This window comes from Schistocerca gregaria, chromosome 8 (genome assembly GCF_023897955.1).
Source record: "Schistocerca gregaria isolate iqSchGreg1 chromosome 8, iqSchGreg1.2, whole genome shotgun sequence".
NCBI lineage: Eukaryota > Metazoa > Arthropoda > Insecta > Orthoptera > Acrididae > Schistocerca > Schistocerca gregaria.
In genome coordinates, this window is record NC_064927.1 from 195,246,969 (window position 1) to 195,273,670 (window position 26,702).

Consider the following 26,702-nt stretch of genomic DNA (forward strand, 5'->3'; position numbering starts at 1 on the left):
CGAGGTTATTGACGACCTTCATTCCAGCGATCACTTCCCTATCCGCATTCATCTCCTGGATGTATTGCTGGAGCAGCGGCCACCATCGTGGATAATTGGCAGGGCTAACTGGCCACTGTTCACTCGGTTGGCTGTCTTTGACCGCCACCATAGCATCCAAGAATGGGTGGATCGCATCACGCTTGTGATCCATCATGCTGCTGACCTGTCCATACCACAGTCTTCTGGCACTCTTAAGCGGCGCCTTGTGCCTTGGTGGACTGAAGAGTGCCGTTCAGCCATCCGGGACAGGCGTGCGGCTCTTCGCCGATTTAAATGCCGTCTAGCAGCGGTCAGTCTTACCGCCTTTCGAATCGCGAGAGCCAGGGCACGCCGTGTCATTAAAGAGAGCAAGAAAAGGTCATGGCAGGCGTTCCTGGACTCCATCAACCGTTCCACTTGTTCCACAAAAGTATGGGAAGCCATCCGGAGGATTTCCGGTAAACATAGCCGTTTACCAATAGCTGCTGTCCTGAACCAGGGATGCCTCCAAACGACCCCCAGAGCCATTGCTCAGACGCTGGCAGAGCATTTTGCACAAAGTACTGCCACTGAAAACCAGGATCCAGCGTTTCGTCACTACCGTGTGACTGTCGAAAGAGCGAACTTGGACTTTCGGTCGAACAGTTCTGAGGCGTACAACTCCCCTTTCTCCATGTGGGAACTTGAATCGGCTCTTAGTGAGACTTCTGACACTGCAGCAGGTTACGACCGCATCCGGTACTCCATGCTTCGATATCTGCCAGCGGCGTCAAAGGAAATCCTCCTCGAATGTTTTAATCTCATATGGCAGACAGGAGTGTTCCCCACCTCGTGGCGGGAGGCAATCCTCATCCCACTCCTCAAACCAGGAAAGGACCGCACATGTCCCAGTAGTTATCGTAGTATCTTCTTGACAAGCTGTGTCGGAAAGACCCTGGAACGGATGGTTAACCGGCGTCTGGTCTGGCTGTTAGAGACCAGACAGCTCCTTAGCCGCTTTCAGTGTGGATTCCGAAAATTTCGGTCCACGGTCGACAACCTGACCCTCCTAGAGACGGCTATTCAGCAGGCTTTTCTCCGTCAGCATCTCTGTATTGGTATCTTCTTTGATATCAGTAAGGCATATGATACTACTTGGAGATACTGTATTCTTGCACAACTGTATCAATGGGGCTTTCGTGGCCGCCTCCCGATTTTCATTCGGTCTTTCCTGTCTCAACGGTTTTTTCGGACCCGCGTTGTTAACACACTGTCTGATCGCTTTGAGCAAGAGAACGGTGTCCCCCAGGGCAGCGTTTTAAGCGTTACCCTCTTTGTCATAGCCATCAAGAGTATAACGTCTACAGTGAGGAGTCCAGTACAGTGCTCCTTATTTGTGGACGACTTTGCTGTTTTCTGTTCCTCCTCCAGTGTTGCAACCGTGAGCCGTCAGTTGCAGCTAACAGTGCGGCGGTTAGAGGAGTGGGCTGCAAAGACGGGTTTTCGGTTCTCTGCCGATAAGTGTGTTTGTGTTCATTTTAATCGTTCTCGTCGTCTTTTTACTTTGCCTGCCTGGCATATGGGGGATACTGTCCTACATTTTAGAGACACAGTGCGGTTTCTGGTCCTAATTTTTGACTCCAGGTTGTCATGGCTGCCACACCTACGTGACTTGAAAGCCAGAACCCTGAAGGCACTCAACATCCTCAAGTGCCTCAGCCACAGATCTTGGGGAGCGGACAGGGCGCGTCTCCTTCAGTTTTACCGAGCTTTCGTGCGTTCACGGTTGGACTATGGGTGCACAGTATATGGGTCAGCGAGGCCTACTTATTTGCAGATCCTTGACGCTGTTCATCATGCTGGGATTCGACTGGCCACGGGTGCTTATGGGACCAGTCCCATACCCAGCCTCTGAGCTGAGGCTGGGGAACCGGCGGCAGCTCCTGCTGGTGCGCCAGGCTTGTAAGTTTCTTGCAGCTCCCAGCTCTCCTGCTCACCATCTTGTTGCCCATCCACCTATGGACCGCCTTTTTTCCCGCCGTCCCCGGGCTACGTTGCCGTTTGGGATCCGTGTGCAACGTGTACTAGAGTCCCTCGGTGTGGAGTCTGTACAACCCCAAATCCAGGGTTTTAACCGCCTGCCACCCTGGTTACCCAAGAGGCCCGGAGTGATTTTAGATTTATTGCAGTACAAGAGAGATTGCACTCCTTCCACCGTTTTTAATGCAGCATTTTCTGCCATTTTATCTGAGCACCACAACTATGTAGCTGTTTTTACGGATGGGTCGAAACAAGAGGATTCTGTTGGTTGCTCAGTTGTTTTTCCAGATCGTGTCTTCAAGGTCCGCCTGCCTCAGACTTTCGCTGTCATTGATGCAGAATTGTCTGCGATCTTGCGGGCACTGGAGCACATGAGACATTCTTCCTCTCCTAAATTTCTTGTCTGTTCCGATTCACTCAGTGCCCTTCACTTATTGCAACGTTTGTATCTGGCAGACAAAACTGTCCAGACCATCCAGGATGCCCTCCTCCGACTACAGCGACTGGGGAAGGTTGTAGCTTTCTGCTGGGTTCCGGGGCATGTCGGCATTGCTGGGAATGAAAGGGCAGATCTCGCAGCCAAGGAGGCGTGTCTCGCCCCAGAAGTATCTCAGTGTGCTATCCCCTTGCACGCACTCACCTCGCTGTTGAGCTCACGGGTTATGCGTCGGTGGGAGGATGAGTGGCTGGAAGTGACTGACAATAAGCTCCGTATAGTGAAGCCCACAACGCGTGTGTGGTGTACTTCCTTTCAGCCCCATCGACGGGACGAGGTTCTCCTCACTCGGCTTCGAATAGGCCACAGCCCTATGACGCATGGCTACCTGCTCCGGCGAGAGGACCCTCCAATGTGTGGTGCTTGCGGCGTCCAGGTCACTGTGCGCCACGTTTTATTGGATTGCGTTTTATTTTCTGACCAGCGGGCCGCAGCTGACTTGCCAGCGGACCTGCCATCTCTTTTAGGCAACACTCGGACGAATGTGGCTAAAGTTTTAAAGTTCTGTGACATGTGAAATGTTTTTACAAAGATTTTAGGGAGAGGATTTTAATTTGCTCACTGTGTGACAAGCTAGCCCATATTTTATGTAAGTGGGCAGCCAATAACAATTTCCTGTGACATTCTTGTTGCTATGTTTCCCCTTTCCTTAGGTTTTACTTTCTTATGTAACATTTTCCTTCTTTTCCTGCTTTCTTTGAGTGTGTGCTTTAGTTTTCTTAGGTCTGTCCACGTTCGTTCCTTTTAATGTGTGTCAGGGCGCTGATGACCTCGATGTTGAGCGCCCATAAGCCGCGACACACCACACCGAAACCACTGAAGAGCGTGCGAAGTGCACGTTCTACTCCAGTTTCTGCTAACACGAAAGGAGAAGCAGTTGTTATCAGAACGCAGAGCAAGTAATAGAAACGCTGACAGTAATGTCTAGGATAACTCATCCTTAAACAATTCTGTCATTTAATCTGTAGATATCAAAAGAACGAGAAGCATCGTTTACTCCTTATCACTGCAATAAATCCCTACTGATGCCTTGTCAATAAAAGAGAAGATCTTTTCAAGTTACAGTACGTTTGAGACAGAGAGAACCTGAAATAACTACGGGTTTAGCAAGCTAAGATAGGCGCTGTGACTCTATACAACGCCTCACAGTCAGAACTGAGTGTTATTAATTTAGCTCCTGACATTATGATATGAACGATGTCTACCACAATACGAAAATTTTCGAGTGGTAATTAGACAGCATAGATGGGTAGACGGTTCTAAATTTGCGGAGACTATCCAAACACTGTTGTTTCACGACACAAAACTACCGCTATTTTATCTTAACAGTGGTCACTGTTAGCCAGATTATAGCACGTATGTGAATCAGAGTGCAGTCTCTATTCAGTCAAATAATGAATGGTTATTACATTTCACAACAGTGGAAGTAGGGTTGTAGCTAGCCGATTGTTTAACTAACTGTAATATATAGAACCTGTGTAGTGATAGTCATTCTAGTTGCATAGCGGACGGTAATATTTGCTTTGGACATATCTGCAGTATTAATGAAATTACTCCAACAATGAACTCTGTTGTCATTTTGTATCTCATGAATTGACGATTACGTTCGTTAATTCAGATTATTCAAACTGATGCCTAATGCAAGAGACGTCGGTGCCGACTTGATTTTGCAAGTAGCGGTGAATGATTAACTGTATTGTTAGTAATTGTCAACCTGTCATGTAATATGTAAAAATATTATTTGTGAAATGGGGTGCATAAAGATTCATCTTTACCTGTTCTATGACATAGCTTCAAGCAGACACATCTAAAATAATTAAGAAAATCTTAAGTAAATCTCTCCATCAAAAGTCGGCTAGTTTCTTCCAGTACCCCACAGTGTAAGGCCGAAAAAATTTAGATACTGCACACTTGATAATGTCTCTTGGCATTTCTGCTCACATAATTTTTTTTAAGTATTCAATCTTATTTATGAAATGCTACATTTCCATACTACTTGGGTATGACACATGACAGCATGTAAACACACACCATTTCAAATTCCAGAGTAAGAAATATCTTACAAACTCATACCGATATAGGCACATTCATGTTCCAAATACTTAATGTTTCCTTAAGGTAGACGTGCATTACAAGGTTGTAGTTGTACGAGGGTATACGGAATCGGATTTTGGGTTAAAAATCGATTTTAGTTATATTGACGTATTATATTCCGCCAAGTTTCCTCTTTAAAATGACGTATCATACATAGATCGACTAGAATTATAACTATTTTATTTTTATAGATTTGTGAGATAGGGTACTGCGCTTTAATTATACACATCTCTCATGGCTGACCATAAATTTGTTGGCAGTACATTTATGTTTCATGAATTCAAATATCTCGCTTTTCAGCGACTCTTTATACACTATTTGTCCGAAAATGTTTCCTCTCTGGTTTCGCCAAGTTACTCTTTGACTTTGTGACAGGATTGTTTGTAAACAGTGTGCTATATGAAAGTTGTTGTTGTAGAGTTATTTAGTATCTAGTGCTTAATTTTTCGCGGTGAAAATGCCTAGAGCTAGAGCAAAAGTGTTTAAAAAGCGTGTGAACTGGTAAAAGGAAAGAAAGAAATGATGATTTATTAGCAAAGCAAAGCAGTTCTTCATCATCACTGTTGGATAATGTGAGTCCACTTACTACTGATTTGCCAAACGAACATACTCCAAATCAAAACTGCGCTTTTCATAAAAATTAAGAGATTTGGAAGAAAAATATAATTTATCTGATAAGGGGAAAGAAGTTTTTGAACTCATTGATACGAGTATATTATGCGATGCTCTTGAAAACAGTTGTGCTGCAAAAAATGCGAGCGAAACGTTTCTCTGAAAGTATAATCCCATGTTGGCCTGGCTGCCCAGTTTAATTCAGTAAGCAGTGTTTGTAAGGAGAGCTGTAAGTCTCCAAGTTCTGTTTCAATAACTGTAAATAATGGATACAAGAAAACTGAACTTTAGGGGTAAATATTAGGTTAGTTTATGGACTGCGAGCAATTGGTAAGGGAAAAGCAGCTGGTGATATGCTATGTGATGTTCTAAATCTTCCAAGTGTTCCTTCAAAGTCTGATGCTTACAACTATGTACTAGGATCTGCAGTAGAAGATATAACACAGAAGTCAATGCAGGTAGCTGTGGAAGAAGCAGTGAAAGAAAATTATGGCAGTCGTGACCTCACAGTAGCTTCTGATGGCACGTGGAAAAAAAGGGGTCACACCTTCAACAATGGTGTTGTAACAGCAACTAGTGTTGACACTGGTAAGATTATTGATGTTGCAATAATGTCTAAATACTGTAGATGCATAGACAGGCTGAAAAATGAACATAGTGATGACTGTGTTGCTAATTATTATGGTAGTAGTGATAGCATGGAGGTTGCTGAGGTGAAAAATTTTTTCAATGCTCTTTATAGAGTGGTATAATATTCGCTATGTCAAGTATCTGGGAGATGGTGACTCTAAAGCATTCAAAGAAGTTTTGCAAAGCAAACCATACGGAAACAGTGTAAATATAAGCAAACCTGAATGTATAGAACATATGCAGAGGAGAACGGGTGCCAGGCTGAGAAGGTTAAAATCAGTTATCAATGAGAAACAATTAGATGATGGGAAAACCTTACATGGAAGATTGACTGATTCCATAATAGACCACATTCAGAATTGCCATGGCCTTGCAATCAGGCAAAATACAGGCAATCTTGAAGAAATAAGGAAAGCTATATGGGGTTTGTTTTTCCACACCACATTCACAGATGAGCATCCAGAACATGGTTTGTGCCCCAAATGTGAAAAGAGCTGGTGTAAACACAATAGGGGACTAACAACTCGAGAGAAATAAACATTACCACCACAGTCTACTATTAGCCATCACGGAAGAAATAAAGCCCATTTTCAGAGATCTGGCTGACAGAAGTCTTCTGATGAAATGTCTTCATGGAAAAACGCAGAACTCCAACGAGTGCTTAAATAGTGTGATATGGCATCGTCTCCCAAAAACAATGTTTCGGAATTAATACATTTTGGTGTGTATGATTCTGTGGCAACATTCAATATTGGGTATATAAGTAAATGCCAGGTCCTTCAAAAGTTTTGTTTGCTTGTTGGTTCCCGCACTTGACTTTAGATCATCACAGACTAAGGCATGCCGATAATATAATCAAGACATTAGTGGAAAAAGCAAGACAGGTGCAGAGGGGTGCCAAAAGAAGACTTGAAGATGATAATGAAGACTGTGAAGAGGGTATTAATTATGGATCAGGAATGTTCTAATCTTCTTTCTTCGTTTCCCATAATTTTGATTTTTTCTTCTTCTAGGAACATTATCTCAGGTACTGGTGAACCTAGAAGTCTGAAATTTTTATGACTTAGTCACATGGGTTTCTTTTAGACACTGAAACAACGATTTTGTAATTACTTGATTTACAAGAGACTTATGGGTGATAAGCTAGTAAAAAGTGATGGAAAAAATTTACTTAAAAATAAATGTAAAATGTCTCTGTAAGAAAATACTTTGACAATGAACTGTTGTTTCAGTGTTATTATAACATATCAATGCACATACAATAAAAATTTTATCCCTCTGTCTCCAGTAGTTTGGGAGAAATGTTCTCTATAGTAGGCATATTTTAACATTGCAGGGCTAGGCGATTCTGTACCCCATTCATTTATGTTAGTACAGTAGATAAATAGCGTTTTTCCAGAAGATTATTGAGCACAACAATAAACGTAAGAAGGAAAATTATCATCAATTCTCTCACATTATCTAAAAACAGTCTGACAATGCTTAAGTAGTTTACCGATTTCATCCCTGTAGAAACCTATTGGTTCTAAGTCAAAGTTGTCGTCAAGCCAGGTTCGAAGTGGGTTTTCGTCCAGAAAGGAATTTTCTGGACACTTGTTAGATAGGGAGTGGGAAAGATAAACATTTGATGGGAGAAGGTCATAAGAAGAAGTGCATGAGAGATGATTCCCAAACAATGTTCTGGATAGCATTGTTTGCCAAATCAGTACAGTGTGTTACCCTGTATCAACAACATTTTATGTTGTTTTGAGATGCTACAAAATATTATTTTCATGCTGTCCTCTTTTATAGGGCTCAGCAATTAATTTCCTTTTAAGATGTTAATATATAATTTGTCATCAGAAACAATACTGCAAAGGAATGCTCAGTGAGTCAACTGTTGATATACAACCAAAAATGCAGTGAGAGTCAGCCCTTTTGATTTATGTTGCTCTGAATTAGAACATGCAATACTCCTACATTCGACCTGTCAACCTTATATACTGAATGCAACTGTCACAAAAACTGAAATGGTAACAATTAATCAGATATGTAAATTATCGAGGCTTCCTGAAAAATGAAAATCATATATGACAGAACGATCTTTCTGAAACAAGAAAATCCTGTTCTGAAGTAAGATGGCTACAGGCTCTTGCCCCCACTCAATATAAATGATTCAATCTGCCTCTGCTGCCAGAGCTCGGGTGGAAAACAACTCCTCCTCCAGAATTTCCACATCCTACAGCATTGCCAGATCGTGCAGATGGCCGGTCTTATAGTTGTGACAGGTGGGCAGTTTCCTTGGTGCACTATGTGAACAAGTCGGATTTAGTCTTGCGGTGGGTGGCTGGCTCCCAGGTGTTAGGGTAAGACTGTACCATGTATATGCCGCACCTAAGTTCTAATACTTACTCATTATCCATGAACATCATGCACTCTTCTTTGCTTTCCACACATGTTTACCTTTGCCCTAGATTCTTATAGCATCTAATCAAGTTACCACCCCTCCTAGCCTTTAATGGACACCTCCACATATCCTGCACTATCTGAAAACTCATTTCCAGTGACCTCATTATTTCTACTGTGATCACCAGTTCTAGTGTGCAGCCATGCCTTTACCACCACATCCCACTGTCCTGACATCTACACACACTCAATATCCTATTCAAAGAAATTTCAATCAACTCCCTCTATGAGACCTTGAAATTCACCCTGATATTTACCTTTCCTATCGGTTATAACACCTTCCCAACTATCCCTCTCCACACTTGGGCACCTTTCTATCTCTTCTCTCCAATCTCTTCCCATCCCTACTCTTCATGATACCACAGACCTGCACAGATGTCAGTTTCCTCCTCACCTTCTGTCTTTCCACTGTACACACCAACACCTATCTTCATCTCCATAGCTGCTTTCCAACGTACCACAACATTTTTTATCCACAACCTCCCCAAATCCTTTTTCCCATTGCTGGTCCTCCAGTATTTTTGAGCAAAGTTTTTCTAAAAGAGCGACGACAATTGCACCATGTGTTTTCAGGGAATATATTTGTTTTTATCTTCTAGTTCCTAGACCTCGAGTTAAACAACAAAGAAAATCACTAACCTTAATGTTTTATGTAAAGCCAACAGAATTCATGCTTCTGTAGATTTTAAAAATTCTCTACAATTTTCATCTTTTTATCAAATTTGTTTCGTTTCTGGACCTGTGGCTAAGTGTGCGAAGTGAAGTAAAATTAATGTCACTGGAAAACATTCACTTTGTTTTACCAATGGATACTATTCACTGTAAGTAATACAACAAAATCGATCTTATAATGTGAGTAATTATCGCCTAACTCAGTGTTTCCATTTTCCATTCACATATCCACATATCGTGACACAGTTGCACGACTCCCACACAGCTGCAGACAATCAATAAATGTGTACCACTTGATGATGAATCGCTAGGCTGATCGTAAACGGTAATGGGATGATAAAAATTGAAGAACAAAACAAAAGGCGACTGGTTGCAGTTACTTCAAGAAACCGTTCTTCATCACAGTCGCAGTGATCCTCATCCATAATGGGTGAACGTTTTACAGTTCATTTATGTTTTCATTTCTAATAGGTAATTGGAAATATAAATACCCGCATAATGCCAGGTTTGTCAGCTAGTATATTTTCATAAAATTGTGGCTGTGGCACCCGATATAAACTGCTTATAACTGACACATGTTTTGTTTTCATTGGATTACAAAATTACTTCCTCAGCAACGTATCATTCCTGAGTTTTGTATGCCTGTGTTTGCCATGTAGAAGACGCTTTTTGTTGGAATTCTGTTAGTACAGTATTTTGCTGTTTGTATCTCCTAAAAAATTCACGTAAAACTTGTCGGTAGCCGCGCAGAGTGGCTGCGCGGTTTGAGGCGTCATGTCACTGATTGTGCGGGCCCTCCTGCCAGATGTTCGAGTCCTCCCTCAGAATGGGTGTGTGTTGCTCTTAGCATAAGTTAGTTTAATTAGTGTATAAGTCTAGGGACTGATGACCTCAGCAGTTTGGTCCCATAGGAATCCACACACATTTGAACATTTGAACTTGTCGGTAGTGTATACCTCCGTAATGTGCCCAAAAGTGTGAAAAATCATTCTTAATTTCAACTGAGGCTGGAATTAGGTGTTTCCCTTAAATTAAAGTAATTTTCGCATCAGGAAACGTTTCCTAGTCGAGAATCAGGAGGCACAGTGCTTTGCGCAGCAGAAGTGGCAACTCAGCGCGAGGCACCACTGCCACCACAACTGCCATTGGTGCCCTGCTGGCGGGAGCCGTCCAACCAGCGCTCTGTGAGACGTGGAATACTTTTAAACGGTAGTGTAGGGAGGCGGAAGCTCACCTCTGGCGTTCCTTGCGGTAGATGCTGTGTCCACTCGACTTGCCGCGCCGGCGCCCGTCCACCATGTTGAGTATCTGCGTCTCCTTGTGAGCAGAGACGATCTTGACGGCGGTGTACGTGAAGAGGGAGAGGTTCCCCAGCAGCAACACAGCCACCGGCCCATAGAAGAACAGCAGCGTCGCCTCGCGCCCTGCAACAGCATAGTCATCAACGTATCTGCGGGTAGTAACACTACGGTCGTTACGTGTAAAGGTACGAACATCAGACTTCAGCGATCGGGAACGCGGTTTTTACACTACTGTACAAAACTTGAAGAGGAGAGTAACTTTTGCATAATGTGTCATTGCCAAATACGAGGTATGTCCACAAAATAAGTTATGTGTGGTTATATTAAACAAACGTGTACAAATACAGAAAAATATATTTATCGTACAAAAATATACAACTGTTAAATTTCTTTTCTACATAGCTTCCGGAATTTTGTAGGCACTTGACAAAGCGTGGCACACGTTTATGTATGCCTTCTTCATAGAAGGTCGCCGCCTGTGTTTCCAACCATGTGGTATGAATGAGCGTATGGCATTGGTGGCCGGGAGACCCCTCGCGGGGCGGTACGGCCGCCGCTCCATAAGTTCTTTAATGCCACTACGGCGACTTTCGAGCGAATGAGGATTAAATGATGATGAAAGATACACAACACCCAGTCATCTCGAGGCAGAGAAAATCCCTGACCCCGCCGGGAATCGAACCCGGGACGCCATGCGCGAGAAGCGAGAACGCTACCGCAAGACCACGAGCCGCGAACAACCATGTGGTGAAATGTTGTTTCAGCTCGTCATCATCGTTGAAGTGTTGACCAGCACGGACAGATTTTAGGTGTAAGAAAGTCGCTAGGAGCGAGGTCCGGGCTGTACGGAGGATGATCAAATGCGTCCCAGTGAAATTACCGTAAGAGTTGTTTGATCACATTCGCCGTGTGAAGTCGGGAATTATCGTCGAAAAAAACAACACCTTTTGACAGTAATCCTCGGCGATTATTCTGTATTGCATGGTGCAATTTCCTAATTGTTTCAATAACCATGTGCATTGATTGTTCGGCCTCGTGATAAGAAATCAATCAGCAAAATGCCTTTTCTGTCCCAAAAAACGGTGCACGTGACTTTTTGAGGTGTCAGGATTTGCTTAGGCTTAACCCTTCCTTGGGGATGAAGTGTACCTCAATTCCATTGATTGCCGTTTCGTTCCAGGGGTGTCGTACGATACCCAAGTTTCATGCCCAGTGACTGTCGGAGAAAGAAAACCATCGCCTTTTTCATTGTAGCGTGTCAAAAACAGAAGGGGACTGCCCATCCGTTGTATTTTGTGTTGTTCAGTAAGAAGTTTGGGTACCCAACGTAAGCAAAGTTTCCGAAATTTCAGTTTTTCAGTAACAATTTCATGAATTAGTGATCATGAGATTGGAGGAACTTCCATAGCAAGGGCACTAAGTGTAAACTCACGATCCCGCTTAATCTTCTCTTTAAGTGTGTGAACCAGTTCATCAGCAACCACAGACGGGCGTCCACTTCGCTCTTCATCGTGCACTTGATCACGTCCTTAATTGAACAGTCTGACCCTTCTTCTAACCATTGAATCACTCAAAGCATTTTGTCCGCAAACCTCTCAGATTTGCCAATGAATTTCCGTTGCTTTAAGTTTCTTTGCTTTTAGAAAACGAATCACAGATCTGGTTTCACACGCGGTGGCATTTTCAATTACGGCTGACATTATAAAGAAGCACTACAAAGCACGCTCGGCAGGAGCGATCTGAAAATGGCGTACATGTCTTCTCCTTGAGTCAGAGTAACTGCTGGACATGCGCGGAACTGCGATCGTAGCGCTGCCGCCGATAGAAATAGAAACGGAACTTACTTTGTGGACGACCCTCGAAACATAGCTCGAAGAAACTTGGACCATACGCGGAAGGAATTGCTACAGTGTAATACAGAAGGTAACTGAAATACAGTGAGACGAACAGAAATGATACTTTTGTTGCAAGACAAGAATTACCCTGAAGTCACAGCGATTTATGATGAAAAGGCGGGACATCGTCTTTAATACGTTTGTACTCCCATGGTGGCCACAAGGTTGGTAACCTGTCGTCGATAAAACTGAAGTCAAGACCGTATGCACCCCTGAAATGTCACGCATGGGAAAGCAGTACAGTGTCACGATACCGTTGAGCAGTAAGCATTCTGTGTTCAAAGATTTGGAAATCAGAAGTATTTGCAACATTACTGCCCCCCACCCCACAACGCCTGGACCATCGAAACGATCGTGTTAGACAACATTCCAGGGTGCATTACGTGTTTCCATCACTCGCCGTGTGAGTGTATGTAATTCAACCAGGAACGTTACCGAACAAGATTGTTTTGATGGCCCGTATGTTATGGTGTAAGAAGGCACAATGTTGCATGGGTGATTGACCAAATCTATGCACACAATACACTAACAGTTCAAGTTTATTGTGACGCTGTACTCCTTTCCCATGTGTGCCTTTTCAGGGATGCTTTCAGTCTTCACTGTCTTTTTAGGGTTCCGTGTCTCGATCTGTAATAACAGAATCCTTACAGGATCAAAATGGTTCAAATGGCTCTGAGCACTATGGGACTTAACTTCTGAGGTCATCAGTCCCCTAGAACTTAGAACTACTTAAACCTAACTAACCTAAGGACATCACAAACATCCATACTCGAGTCAGGATTCGAACCTGCGTCCGTATCGGTCACGCGGTTCCAGACTGTAGCACCTAGAACCGCTCGGTCACGCCATCCGGCTTTACAGGATAGCTTTATTGTCCGTCTCTCTGTACGTCCGAATGTTTAGAATCATTTTTTTCTCAGGAATGGGCACGTGTATAAATTTCAAATTTATGTCACGTATTTGTCCATGCCCATAGTCCCGTAAGGGCCTAAAATTTTTAAGCCTCTAAGTCACTTCAGTCAAACGATACGGCGATTTATGTCATATTTTGATACTCGAAAACTCACTAATCAAAATCTACAGGACCCGTGGACCTAGAATCATGAAATGTAGCAAGAAGCAAGATTTCACGGTACAAGTAAAGGAAAACATCCGAAAATTATTAGTCTGTAATTATATAACACGAAAATATATTTTCGTCAATTTTTTTCTTCATCTGTCTGTCTGTACATGTGTTAAGACCCTTTTCCTCTAGAACAGGTTGCCGTATCAACTTCAAACAGATGTCACGTACTAAAGCCATTAGGCCCTTACCCACATAAAAATTATAAGTTTCAAAGTCAATGCAGTAAAAAGATATGGCCATTTATGTCACATAATTTGATACTTAAAAACTTACTTATCAAAACCTACAGGGTACTTCCCTTTGATTTATAACCATGAAATGGCAAGAAGCAAGGTTTCACAGTACAAATAAGGTAAAAAATCTGAAACTAATTAAATTGTAGATAGATTACATAAACTACACGTCTGGAAATGGAAAAAAGAACACATTGACACCGGTGTGTCAGACCCACCATACTTGCTCCAGACACTGCGAGAGGGCTGTACAAGCAATGATCACACGCACGGCACAGCGGACACACCAGGAACCGCGGTGCTGGCCGTCGAATGGCGCTAGCTGCGCAGCATTTGTGCACCGCCGCCGTCAGTGTCAGCCAGTTTGCCGTGGCATATCGCAGTCTTTAACACTGATAGCATGCCGCGACAGCGTGGACGTGAACCGTATGTGCAGTTGACGGACTTCGAGCGAGGGCGTATAGTGGGCATGCGGGAGGCCGGGTGGACGTACCGCCGAATTGCTCAACGCGTGGGGCGTGAGGTCTCCACAGTACATCGATGTTGTCGCCACTGGTCGGCGGAAGGTGCACGTGCCCGTCGACCTGGGGACCGGACCGCAGCGACGCACGGATGCACGCCAAGACCGTAGGATCCTACGCAGTGCCGTAGGGGACCGCACCGCCACTTCCCAGCAAATTAGGGACACTGTTGCTCCTGGGGTATCGGCGAGGACCATTCGCAACCGTCTCCATGAAGCTGGGCTATGGTCCCGTACACCGTTAGGCCGTCTTCCGCTCACGCCCCAACATCGTGCAGCCCGCCTCCAGTGGTGCCGCGACAGGCGTGAATGGACGGACGAATGGAGACGTGTCGCCTTCAGCGATGAGAGTCGCTTCTGCTTTGGTGCCAATGATGGTCGTATGCGTGTTTGGCGCCGTGCAGGTGAGCGCCACAATCAGGACTGCATACGACCGAGGCACACAGGGGCAACACCCGGCATCATGGTGTGGGGAGCGACCTCCTACACTGGCCGTACACCTCTGGTGATCGTCGAGGGGACACTGAATAGTGCACGGTACATCCAAACCGTCATCGAACCCATCGTTCTACCATTCCTAGACCAGCAAGGGAACTTGCTGTTCCAACAGGACAATGCACGTCCGCATGTATCCCGTGCCACCCAACGTGCTCTAGAAGGTGTAAGTCAACTACCCTGGCCAGCAAGATCTCCGGATCTGTCCCCCATTTAGCATGTATGGGACTGGATGAAGCGTCGTCTCACGCGGTCTGCACGTCCAGCACTAACGCTGGTCCAACTGAGGCGCCAGGTGGAAATGGCATGGCAAGCCGTTCCACAGGACTACATCCAGCATCTCTACGATGGTCTCCATGGGAGAATAGCAGCCTGCATTGCTGCGAAAGGTGGATATACACTGTACTAGTGCCGACATTGTGCGTGCTCTGTTGCCTGTGTCTATGTGCCTGTGGTTCTGTCAGTGTGATCATGTGATGTATCTGACCCCAGGAATGTGTCAATAAAGTTTCCCCTTCCTGGGACAATGAATTCACGGTGTTCTTATTTCAATTTCCAGGAGTATATATATATATATATATATATATATATATATATATATATATGGAGGTACTACCCAACATACTACTCCTAACAGCTATATTATTAGTCTGAAAACGAAGTAAATACTGATGCAGTGTTGTTCAGTAGAGCGTCCTCAACCACCAACAAAAATATCTGCACTTATACCCGTTATACCCGCAACGTTGCAGATACGCTTCAGCAACCCCCTAAAAATTGAAATTTTTTGATCGCCCCTTATACAGCGTGCCAAGGCAGATACAAAAAGATGACAACGTAAGAATCTCATATACATCAACAGTCAATAAAAAATATTTGCCTTTATCTCTATTTACTTATTAATGTTGCTGATGTTATAGTAGCACTCTCCCAAGTACTCAACTATTATTTACAATAAAATGCCTGATATCAGTGCTTAATATGCCATATGCTTATTTACGAAATTGAAGATGTGATCACACACTCTTCTTTAGGTTTTTTATTACTAATGGATCTCAGGCTTCCAAACAGGGCAGTTCGAGACAGGATCCTCTCCTAGCTAGCAATGAATAACGACGATATAAAGATTTATAGGTAACCTATAGTTAGCCAAAAAGGTTCTGAAATTTAATCGGATCAAAAAATTGGCACCGTGGCAGCTAGTCTTCGCGTTGATGCTGCTGACAATGATGATGTAGTGGCGGTGTGCGCAAAGAAAGACAATGATGTTCCATCAGTGTCGCCATAACTGGGGCACTCAACCCTCAGGATCATCAGAGCATCGTGATCATGAGTCGAGTCCCTTCGCACGGCTGTTACAACTAGCGCATCAAATTTCTAATACGGACCCTCCGGCATTAACATCGGACCGAGTTCCCTCGACAAGGGACCAAAAGTGTCTCCTCTTTAGAACAGACGAAGTGCTACAACAGGCCACCCTGCTCTTATGATTCGTAAGAGAAAAAGAGAAAAGGCAAAAATAGAGAGAGAGAGAGAGAGAGAGAGAGAGAGAGAGAGAGAGAGAGAGAGACAGGTAGAGAGGGTCTGGTGGCAATACTCGGAAATCATACATTATTCGCGAATATGTCAATAACCCACTTCTGCCCACCCCCTCCCCATTCAATCTGCCCCCCCCCCCCCCCACACCATCATCAAGCCACAGGAGGGCTGAATATGCATAAGCACGCTTTACTACTTCGGGTGATGTTCATATTTCGTCGAATGATTTTGAACGGTCCCTAGTTGTTCCAAACTGTGCACGAGAGCAAAAATAGTGATCGCGTTGCACTTTTAAGGGATGCAATTAGGTTCAATGGCATACCCTACCCCCCGCCCACAGTGTTCTCAGAGCAGGGTTGAAACATCAAGGGGTGTGATCAGTGTCAAACGTTGTCAAGAACGTTCTCCTACTGCTCATTGTTATGAGACTGTCGTTTTCGACTGCGGAATGTGTGAGAATCACCCAAAGGAAAGGGGTGGTTTCATTAAAGGCCTTTACGCCACCCCCTCAGGCCTTTTCCAGTCGATTCTGAACGGCGGTGTGTGTGAAATGTTTTCCTTGACCACCTACAAGAAAACCTACTGATCTCAACTCGGAGCGTCGCGGGTTTGACCACCATCACAGAGAAGGGGTGGAATATCTATGATAGGGGGTGTGACGATCTTCCCATCGTGAACATGTTCACGGTGCCTTTAGGCAGAATTGTGATGAAAGCTGGTGCCAATGTGACGCCATTAATACACCTGAAACGACACATGAACATCTGAAGTCTGGTCTTTTTTTCGTATGTGTCAACATCTTGATGTTTGCAGCGTCGTCGACCTTGAGGATAACGCCACAGAATGCCGACCATTTGCATCACTACTGAGGAAGATTACACGCATCTTTGAGCCAAATTTCAAACTTATACGTCCCAATGGAAGACAGTTACTAGGTTTCGGAGAAGTGATCCTTTAATTTTGTTGCCGGCCGCGGTGGTCTCGCGGTTCTAGGCGCTCAGTCCGGAACCGCGTGACTGCTACGGTCGCAGGTTCGAATCCTGCCTCGGGTATGGATGTGTGTGATGTCCTTAGGTTAGTTAGGTTTAAGTAGTTCTAAGTTGTAGGGGACTGATGACCACAGATGTTAAGTCCCATAGTGCTCAGAGCCATTTGATTTAATTTTGTTGCGCAGTGTATTTGCGAGGGTTGTAACTTAAGTAGTGGCACCTATTTATCCACAACCGATACCAAAGAGTTACATGTTTGCTCCTGTTACTGTCCTTCAAAGTACTCGCCAGCGTTGTGTAGAACCCGTTGCCAGCGATGTGGAACGCAAAGTATAGCGTTAGCAGAGCCTGTTCTGTTGATGGTGCGAATGGAGCGGTCTAAAATTATGGTGATTCTCGTGTACGACCGTGATGGTGTTATCCTAACACATTACTTTCCTCCACGGCAGACTGTCAATGTACAGTATTACTGTTCGTTTTTGGAGCATCACCTGCGACCAGCTTTGCGAAAGAAGCGGCGACACTTTCTGCGCAACCCATCCATCATTATGCATGCAATGCGCGGGCGCATAAAGCGCAAGCTGTGGCTCCTCTGTTCGGTCGGTGGGACTGGGAAGTACTGTACCATCCACCATACTCCCCTGACTTAAGTCCTTGCGACTTTGATTTGATTCCGAAGATGAAGGAACCACTTCGTGGCATTCGCTTCAGAATTGTTCCAGAGATTCGACAGGCAGCAGACCGCTCCATTCGCACCATCAACAGAACACGCTCTGCTAAAAGTATACAACTTCCACAACGCTGACAACGGGTTCTACACAACGCTAGAGGCTACTTTGAAGGACAGTAACAGGTGCAAACACGTAACTCTTTTGTACCGGTTGTGAATAAATAGTTGCCACTATTTAAGTTCCAACCCTCGTATACTGATCACGCTCACTGAATGTGTATCTGCGTAATTTGTTTAATAGATATGTTATAATCTTTTTATGGGATCATACGCTATTACAGTGCCTCACGAAAGAAACTCTGACTTTTTCTTGGCCGAAGCACAATTTCAGACCTGAAAAAGTGATGCATTACTTAAATTAACAGATCCTGTAAAAAAGAGATACTAATTGTTCTCTGAGAAGTTGTAAGAAACAAGCAAGATACTACTCTAAGGAGTCAATAATTTTATAGTCTTCGATTTTTCAGTGTCACAGCGTATAGAATAAGATCGAGACTGGTTCTAGGAAACAAAAATTACCATTTACTGAGTTTCCAGAATGAGATTTTCACTCTGCAGCGGAGTGTGCGCTGATATGAAACTTCCTGGCAGATTAAAACTGTGTGCCCGACCGAGACTCGAACTCGTGACCTTTGCCTTTCACGGGCAAGAGCTCTACCAACTGAGCTACCGGAGCACGACTCACGCCCTGTCCTCACAGCTTTACTTCTGCCAGCTGCAGAGTGAAAATCTCATTCTGGAAACATCCCCCAGGCTGTGGCTAAGCCATGTCTCCGCAATATCCTTTCTTTCAGGAGTGCTAGTTCTGCATGGTTCGCAGGAGAGCTTCTGTAAAGTTTGGAAGGTAGGAGACGGATACTGGCAGAAGTAAAAGCTGTGAGGAGAGGGCGTGAGTCGTGCTTCGGTAGCTCAGTTGGTAGAGCACTTGCCCGCGAAAGGCAAAGGTCCCGAGTTCGAGTCTCGGTCGGGCACACAGTTTTAATCTGCCAGGAAGTTTCATCTGCTGAGTTGATCACGTTTGTACATTGGCGTTCACTCGGCTGGAAGGCGCGACTGTAGGCGCTCACACAACAGTTGGTGCCTAGTGTTTCGAAACTGTGTCGGCTCTTCCTCATACAGACCTGAAAAAGCGCACCGGTTTCTTCTAGCGACTCGAATAGACGTGACGTCACGAGTGACACATTTATCTTTCCATGCGTCACACAAAGAATCACCGGTGATGAAGAACTTACAACAGGGTATTTATTTCTAGGATTCCATCTCGTGTGTTTATAGCTCTGGGTGTCGCACACTAGTGACTTGTCAGCTATGTGTTTCAGAGGCCCAAAATACATACACTGAGAAACAGTATGTTATCCATTCCGGTGTGTTATAAAAATAGACTGCGAAAATAATTTTAACATTGGCAACAACTGAAACCGTTGCAACGGAATGAACCGTTATGAAGATAGAAATTCGTACTCTCTGAGCTGTATAGATTTATTTGAACGTAATAAACGAGTCTCAGTGTCAAAAATTGAGCTTATCGATGCCACATCCCGTACTCATATTTCTTCTCTGAAACTCTCAATGCAAAACTGATTACTTTGAACAGATAAATGATCTCCTACGTTGTTATTTGCTGCTTATTTCAGAGTTTCTTAGGCCAGTTGTCTGTCGGACTGGTTCGATTAATGAAGTTTACCTTTATACGAAACATAAACAGAATTCCCTATGAAAATAAATATGTTAGTGGCTTTAATCCTGCTGTCCAAGGTGTGAACTTGTACATGAACGAAATGCATTGGCAATTTTTCCTAGCAGAGCGAATCTTCTATCGTATAGCCGGAAGGCTGTGCGGTCATAGAGAACGCTGCAAGGGAGATCTCTTACCTATGTTTGCTGTATACTGGGTACTGATCTTAAGACGAAAGTTAGTTTCAAGCGCTGCCAGATCTAGAAGTGGAACAATGCGTGAACGTAACAGTGGGCTGTTACCTCCCACTTCGTACTGGTTACGGCCGCTGAGTAGAAAAGTGTTTGGAGTGAGCATAGCACACTGCATATGTCTCATACCGAGAGCGTAAAATAACTTTACTATAAAGGCGTTCGTTTCCATTTTACGCTAGGGCTGAAACTTTTACATGCATTTTCATTATATCCCTTCCACTGTGGTTGACGAACTGCAACTTTGATTTCAATTCGCGGTTTATGCACAGGGGTTGGACAGAAACATGAAAACACAGCCATAAATGCGTGATTGAATGTAAACGCAGATGCTAATCTAGCCTGTAGATTGCCCTGCTGTATTTGACCACAAACGGCACCTGTGCAATGTTCTCAATACGTTGCAAGTGTTGGTCGTGAAGAGAAGTGTGTTACGTGTAGTTGTGAGTGCATTATGCTCGTACAATGCATGCTTCCGTAACAAAGGCAGACGAAGTGTTTGATTTTTCAAGAGGTACCATATCGAAGATATACAGGGTGTTACAAAAACGTACGGCAAAACTTTCAGGAAACATTCCTCACACACAAAGAAAGAAAATATGTTATGTGGACATGTGTCCGGAAACGCTTACTTTTCATGTTAGAGCTCATTTTAATACTGCTCTTCAAGTCACATTAATGATGGAACTGAAACCCACAGCAACAGAACGTACCAGCGTGACTTCAAAGACTTTGTTACAGGAAATGTTCAAAATGTCCTCCGTTAGCGAGGATACATTCATCCACCCTCTGTTGCTTTCAAATGCCCCCATAAATGAACCCTCAAGAGGGTTGAGGTCAGGAGAGCGTGGAGGCCATGGAATTGGTCCGCTTCTACCAATCCATCGGCCACTGAATCTGTTGTTGAGAAGCGTACGAACACTTCGAATGAAATGTGCAGGAGCTCCATCGTGCATGAACCACATGTTGTGTCGTATTTGTAAAGGCACATGTTCTAGCAGCACAGGTAGAGTATCCCGTATGAAATCATGATAACTTGCTCCATTGAGCGTAGGTGGAAGAAACTAAAATGAGCTCTAACATGGAAATTAAGCGTTTCCGGACACATGTCCACATAACATCTTTTCTTTATTTGTATGTGAGGAATGTTTCCTGAAAGTTTGGCCGTACCTTTTTTTAACACCCTGTATACCGCATATAGCGAAAGTGGAAAATCATCAGGAAAATAACAATGCGGAAGAAAGTTTGTGTTGAGTGATTATGACGGACGATCATTTAGGAGGACTGTGACGAAAAATAAGAGGGGACAGCTGCAAAAGTCCCTGCAGAATTTAATGTCGCACTTGCGAATCCTGACGGCACCGCAACAATCAGCTGGACATTCCAGTGCGAGCTGGAATTCCAAAATCAGTCTTCCGTTATGCAAATGCCTGTCAGAGGAAAATTTGGTGCCGAAGCCGTAAAACCTGGACTATGGGGCAATAGAAGAAAGTCATTTGGTCTGTTGCGCCTTGTTGGCACTCTTACCAACTTCTGAGCAAATTTACGTCCCAAGAGGGATGATTTGGGCAGCCATATCATGGTATTCCATGGGTACTGTAAAAGGTTACATTACTGCCAAGGATCATTAGACCATTTCACCTAAAACAGGTCCATCTCAAGGTACTTTTTTTTCTCAATGGTGATGTTCTGATACAAGACGACAGGGATCCTGTTCAAACAGTTTGCATCGTCCAGGACTGGGTTTGTGAGCAGGAGGTTCAATTGTCGCATCTTTCCGCTCACCATATCTCAGAATTATTGACCCTTTGTGATCTGGTTTGGTCAGATGAAAACGTGGTCGCTATCCACCAGCAAGATCATTACCTCAACTTGCAACTATTTCGCAGAAAAAATGGTATGAGATTCCCTTGGAAACTATAAATAATATGTATTTATACATTCCGAGATGACTGGAAGTGGTTTTCAATACCAAGGGTTTTCCTCAATAGTATTAGCTATTGTAATGTGCTGTGTTTTTGCTGTTTCCACATTTTTGCCCACCCCGTTAGGTAAACGCAACTAGTAACTTTTTGAATTTGATGTGATTTACTTCTGTTGAGCCATTAATCATGATCAACGCAGTGCTTGCTCATCATCAGATGCAGGTACTACAGGAGGATTATTCTCTGGGCTATGTAAGGCTACGCGCTAGCGTCTGGTGCTAACGAAAACCGAGGCATAAGTTGTCGAAGTCTTTACGAAGCGAAAGACTGTTGAGTTTTAGAACAATTGCATCGCATTTCTTCGAAGTACCCGACTATTTAATTCCGATAAAGAACTCTAATCCGGGAGAGATATACGTCATCCGAATGAATTTGTCCTGGATGCCAACAGTCAGTGCTATGTAACGTAACGATCCATTTCGGTAACATATGCCACAGTTATCGTTATTATGCCAACACTAGGACTCTAGCGTTTAGCTGCACGTGGTCTAGAGAAGTCTTTCTGTAAAGCCTTTATCTGATGCCGCGCCTGCAGTGGCTCGGAAACTGGTTAATGGACAATAAATCACATGAAGTTCAAAAAGAGATTAGTTTGATATAACCTACATACACCGCCAATTACAGGTATTTGTCCTATTTTACACATTTCTTTAGTCAAAAAGTGGTTAATAGCTACTGCTCCTATGGATGCAATTCGAACTATCCGTACATGGAATAAGGAACAGTTGCTTTTCATAGGTAAGAGGTATAATCGTTTAATGTAGCTATTATACAAGTAAGAAGAGCTTTATGTCTTGAAAAATATGGAGACACTTAATGAAGATTTAATATATCAGATCTACACTCCTGGAAATTGAAATAAGAACACATTCCTGGGGTCAGATAAATCACATGATCACACTGACAGAACCACAGGCACATAGACACAGGCAACAGAGCATGCACAATGTCGGCACTAGTACAGTGTATATCCACCTCTCGCAGCAATGCAGGCTGCTATTCTCCCATGGAGACGATCGTAGAGATGCTGGATGTAGTCCTGCGGAACGGCTTGCCATGCCATTTCCACCTGGCGCCTCAGTTGGACCAGCGTTCGTGCTGGACGTGCTGACCGCGTGAGACGACGCTTCATCCAGTCCCAAACATGCTCAATGGGGGACAGGTCCGGAGATCTTGCTGGCCAGGGTAGTTGACTTACACCTTCTAGAGCACGTTGGGTGGCACGGGATACATGCGGACGTGCATTGTCCTGTTGGAACAGCAAGTTCCCTTGTCGGTCTAGGAATGGTAGAACGATGGGTTCGATGACGGTTTGGATGTACCGTGCACTATTCAGTGTCCCCTCGACGATCACCAGAGGTGTACGGCCAGTGTAGGAGATCGCTCCCCACACCATGATGCCGGGTGTTGGCCCTGTGTGCCTCGGTCGTATGCAGCTCTGATTGTGGCGCTCACCTGCACGGCGCCAAACACGCATACGACCATCATTGGCACCAAGGCAGAAGCGACTCTCATCGCTGAAGACGACACGTCTCCATTCGTCCCTCCATTCACGCCTGTCGCGACACCACTGGAGGCGGGCTGCACGATGTTGGGGCGTGAGCGGAAGACGGCCTAACGGTGTGCGGGACCGTAGCCCAGCTTCATGGAGACGGTTGCGAATGGCCCTCGCCGATACCCCAAGAGCAATAGTGTCCCTAATTTGCTGGGAAGTGGCGGTGCGGTCCCCTACGGCACTGCGTAGGATCCTACGGTCTTGGCGTGCATCCGTGCGTCGCTGCGGTCCGGTCCCAGTCGACGGGCACGTGCACCTTCCGCCGACCACTGGCGACAACATGGATGTACTGTGGAGACCTCACGCCCCACGTGTTGAGCAATTCGGCGGTACGTCCACCCGGCCTCCCGCATGCCCACTATACGCCCTCGCTCAAAGTCCGTCAACTGCACATACGGTTCACGTCCACGCTGTCGCGGCATGCTACCAGTGTTAAAGACTGCGATGGAGCTCCGTATGCCACGGCAAACTGGCTGACACTGACAGCGGCGGTGCACAAATGCTGCGCAGCTAGCGCCATTTGACGGCCAACACCGCGGTTCCTGGTGTGTCCGCTGTACCGTGCCTGTGATCATTGCTTGTACATCCCTCTCGCAGTGTCCGGAGCAAGTATGGTGGGTCTGCCACACCGGTGTCAATGTGTTCTTTTTTCCATTTCCAGGAGTGTATATTGTGTTATTCTATGGTCATATATTTACGAGAAGGAAAGGTCTACGACTAATGAGGAAACGAATATGACAAGAAAAACACACTTCCGATATACTCTGCTGGATTTTTCCTTCAGATTATTATTTTCGCCATTTGATTAACCCAGATGAAAAATGTTACGGTATAATATGCCATCAACACCATTTTGCATGTCAATCTGTTCACTCTTCTTTGTTGCTATGACGTTGATCTATCACTTAATGTATAACACTGTATAGCCTAACTTAAATTTTACAGGTCACATCTTTAAACTAAGTTGTTTTATTTACACGCAAGAATGTCTTAACAAGAGACGGAAATGTATTGTTTAATGTTGGTTGACTTAATCGTACATTAATTGAACTTCTTCATCTATTTCATGTGGTATTTATTCTACATTGGAGAAGATACCTGTATACAATTTGTGGAGCGTAGATATCATCAAAAGCTATACGATTACTCTGTGCTTGTCTGTAAAGAAGAGACAATTGAATAAAGAAAAATCGAGAAAAATGGACAAACGTCTGTGTAAATATACTAGGAGGGTTGACTGAAAAATAATGCCTCCACCTTCGTAACTCTTCAACAGTTGGCAGCATTGGTGTGCCTTAGGTACTGGCTTGTTCCGTAGCCTCTTCTCTACAGTTCCAGTTGGCGGGAAGCCTTGGCATTTAACGGTTGTGTTGTTTCTGAATAAAGTATGGGACTCTGCGCAGAAGGTCGGCCAATGCGATTTACGCAAAGTGCAGTCACTGAATTGTTGACAGCAGAAGGTGTCACCCCAAAGGAGATCCATCAGAGAATGAAAGCAGTTTGTGGTGATTGTGTTCATGCGAGTACTGTGCGTCGTTGGGCGAGTAAGTTTAAAGATGTTGAGAGGAGAACATCTGACGTGGGTGACAAACAAAGAGTTGGGCGTTCTGTGACAGCAACCACCGAGTTACACAAGCAAAAAATATTGAAAGATTGATTCAGGACGATCGTCGTATTACTCAGAGAGAAATTGCAAGCACAATCGGCATTTCACAAGGACGTGTGGGTCACATTATTGCTTTGCTTGGCTATCGGAAGATCTATGCATGATGGGTACCCCGGATGCTGACTCCTGAAATGGAAGCACACAGATGTGAAATTGGCCAGGAAGTCCTCTCGCGTTACGAGAATGAAGGTGACGCCCTTCTCCATTCGGTTGTGACAGTAGGCGAAACGTGGGTTCACCATTACGACCCGGAGACGAAACGTCAGTGTATGAAATATCGTCAAAAGCACTCGCCCCCAGAAAAAGAAATTCAAGACGCAGCACTCAGCTGGAAAATCATGGCCACAGTGTTCTGGGACGCAATGGTGTTATACATGTTGATTTCCTTGATCGTGGGACAATAATACACTCCTGGAAATGGAAAAAAGAACACATTGACACCGGTGTGTCAGACCCACCATACTTGCTCCGGACACTGCGAGAGGGCTGTACAAGCAATGATCACACGCACGGCACAGCGGACACACCAGGAACCGCGGTGTTGGCCGTCGAATGGCGCTAGCTGCGCAGCATTTGTGCACCGCCGCTGTCAGTGTCAGCCAGTTTGCCGTGGCATACGGAGCTCCATCGCAGTCTTTAACACTGGTAGCATGCCGCAACAGCGTGGACGTAAACCGTATGTGCAGTTGACGGACTTTGAGCGAGGGCGTATAGTGGGCATGCGGGAGGCCGGGTGGACGTACCACCGAATTGCTCAACACGTGGGGCGTGAGGTCTCCACAGTACATCGATGTTGTCGCCAGTGGTCGGCGGAAGGTGCACGTGCCCGTCGACCTGGGACCGGACCTCAGCGACGCACGGATGCACGCCAAGACCGTAGGATCCTACGCAGTGCCGTAGGGGACCGCACCGCCACTTCCCAGCAAATTAGGGACACTGTTGCTCCTGGGGTATCGGCGAGGACCATTCGCAACCGTCTCCATGAAGCTGGGCTACGGTCCCGCACACCGTTAGGCCGTCTTCCGCTCACGCCCCAACATCGTGCAGCCCGCCTCCAGTGGTGTCGCGACAGGCGTGAATGGAGGGACGAATGGAGACGTGTCGTCTTCAGCGATGAGAGTCGCTTCTGCCTTGGTGCCAATGATGGTCGTATGCGTGTTTGGTGCCGTGCAGGTGAGCGCCACAATCAGAGCTGCATACGACCGAGGCACATAGGGCCAACACCCGGCATCATGGTGTGGGGAGTGATCTCCTACACTGGCCGTACACCTCTGGTGATCGTCGAGGGGACACTGAATAGTGCACGGTACATCCAAACCGTCATCGAACCCATCGTTCTACCATTCCTAGACCGGCAAGGGAACTTGCTGTTCCAACAGGACAATGCACGTCCGCATGTATCCCGTGCCACCCAACGTGCTCTAGAAGGTATAAGTCAACTACCCTGGCCAGCAAGATCTCCGGATCTGTCCCCCATTGATCATATTTGGGACTGGATGAAGCGTCGTCTCACGCGGTCGGCACGTCCAGCACGAACGCTGATCCAACTGAGGCGCCAGGTGGAAATGGCATGGCAAGCCGTTCCACAGGACTACATCCAGCATCTCTACGATCGTCTCCATGGGAGAATAGCAGCCTGCATTGCTGCGAAAGGTGGACATACACTGTACTAGTGCCGACATTGTGCATGCTCTGTTGCCTGTGTCTATGTGCCTGTGGTTCTGTCAGTGTGATCATGTGATGTATCTGACCC

General features: G+C 45.1%; 1 protein-coding gene across 2 annotated transcripts in view; it reads right to left on the reverse strand.

Annotated features, from left to right (window-relative positions):
* The window catches only part of LOC126284535 (uncharacterized), a 374,399-nt gene that overhangs the window by 44,020 nt on the left and 303,677 nt on the right, over positions 1 to 26,702 (reverse strand). For both annotated transcript variants that reach the window (XM_049983534.1, XM_049983532.1), the window contains exon 8: positions 10,224 to 10,413. In XM_049983534.1, the coding sequence (XP_049839491.1) occupies positions 10,224 to 10,413 (190 nt within the window). The remainder of the gene's footprint in view (positions 1 to 10,223; positions 10,414 to 26,702) is intronic.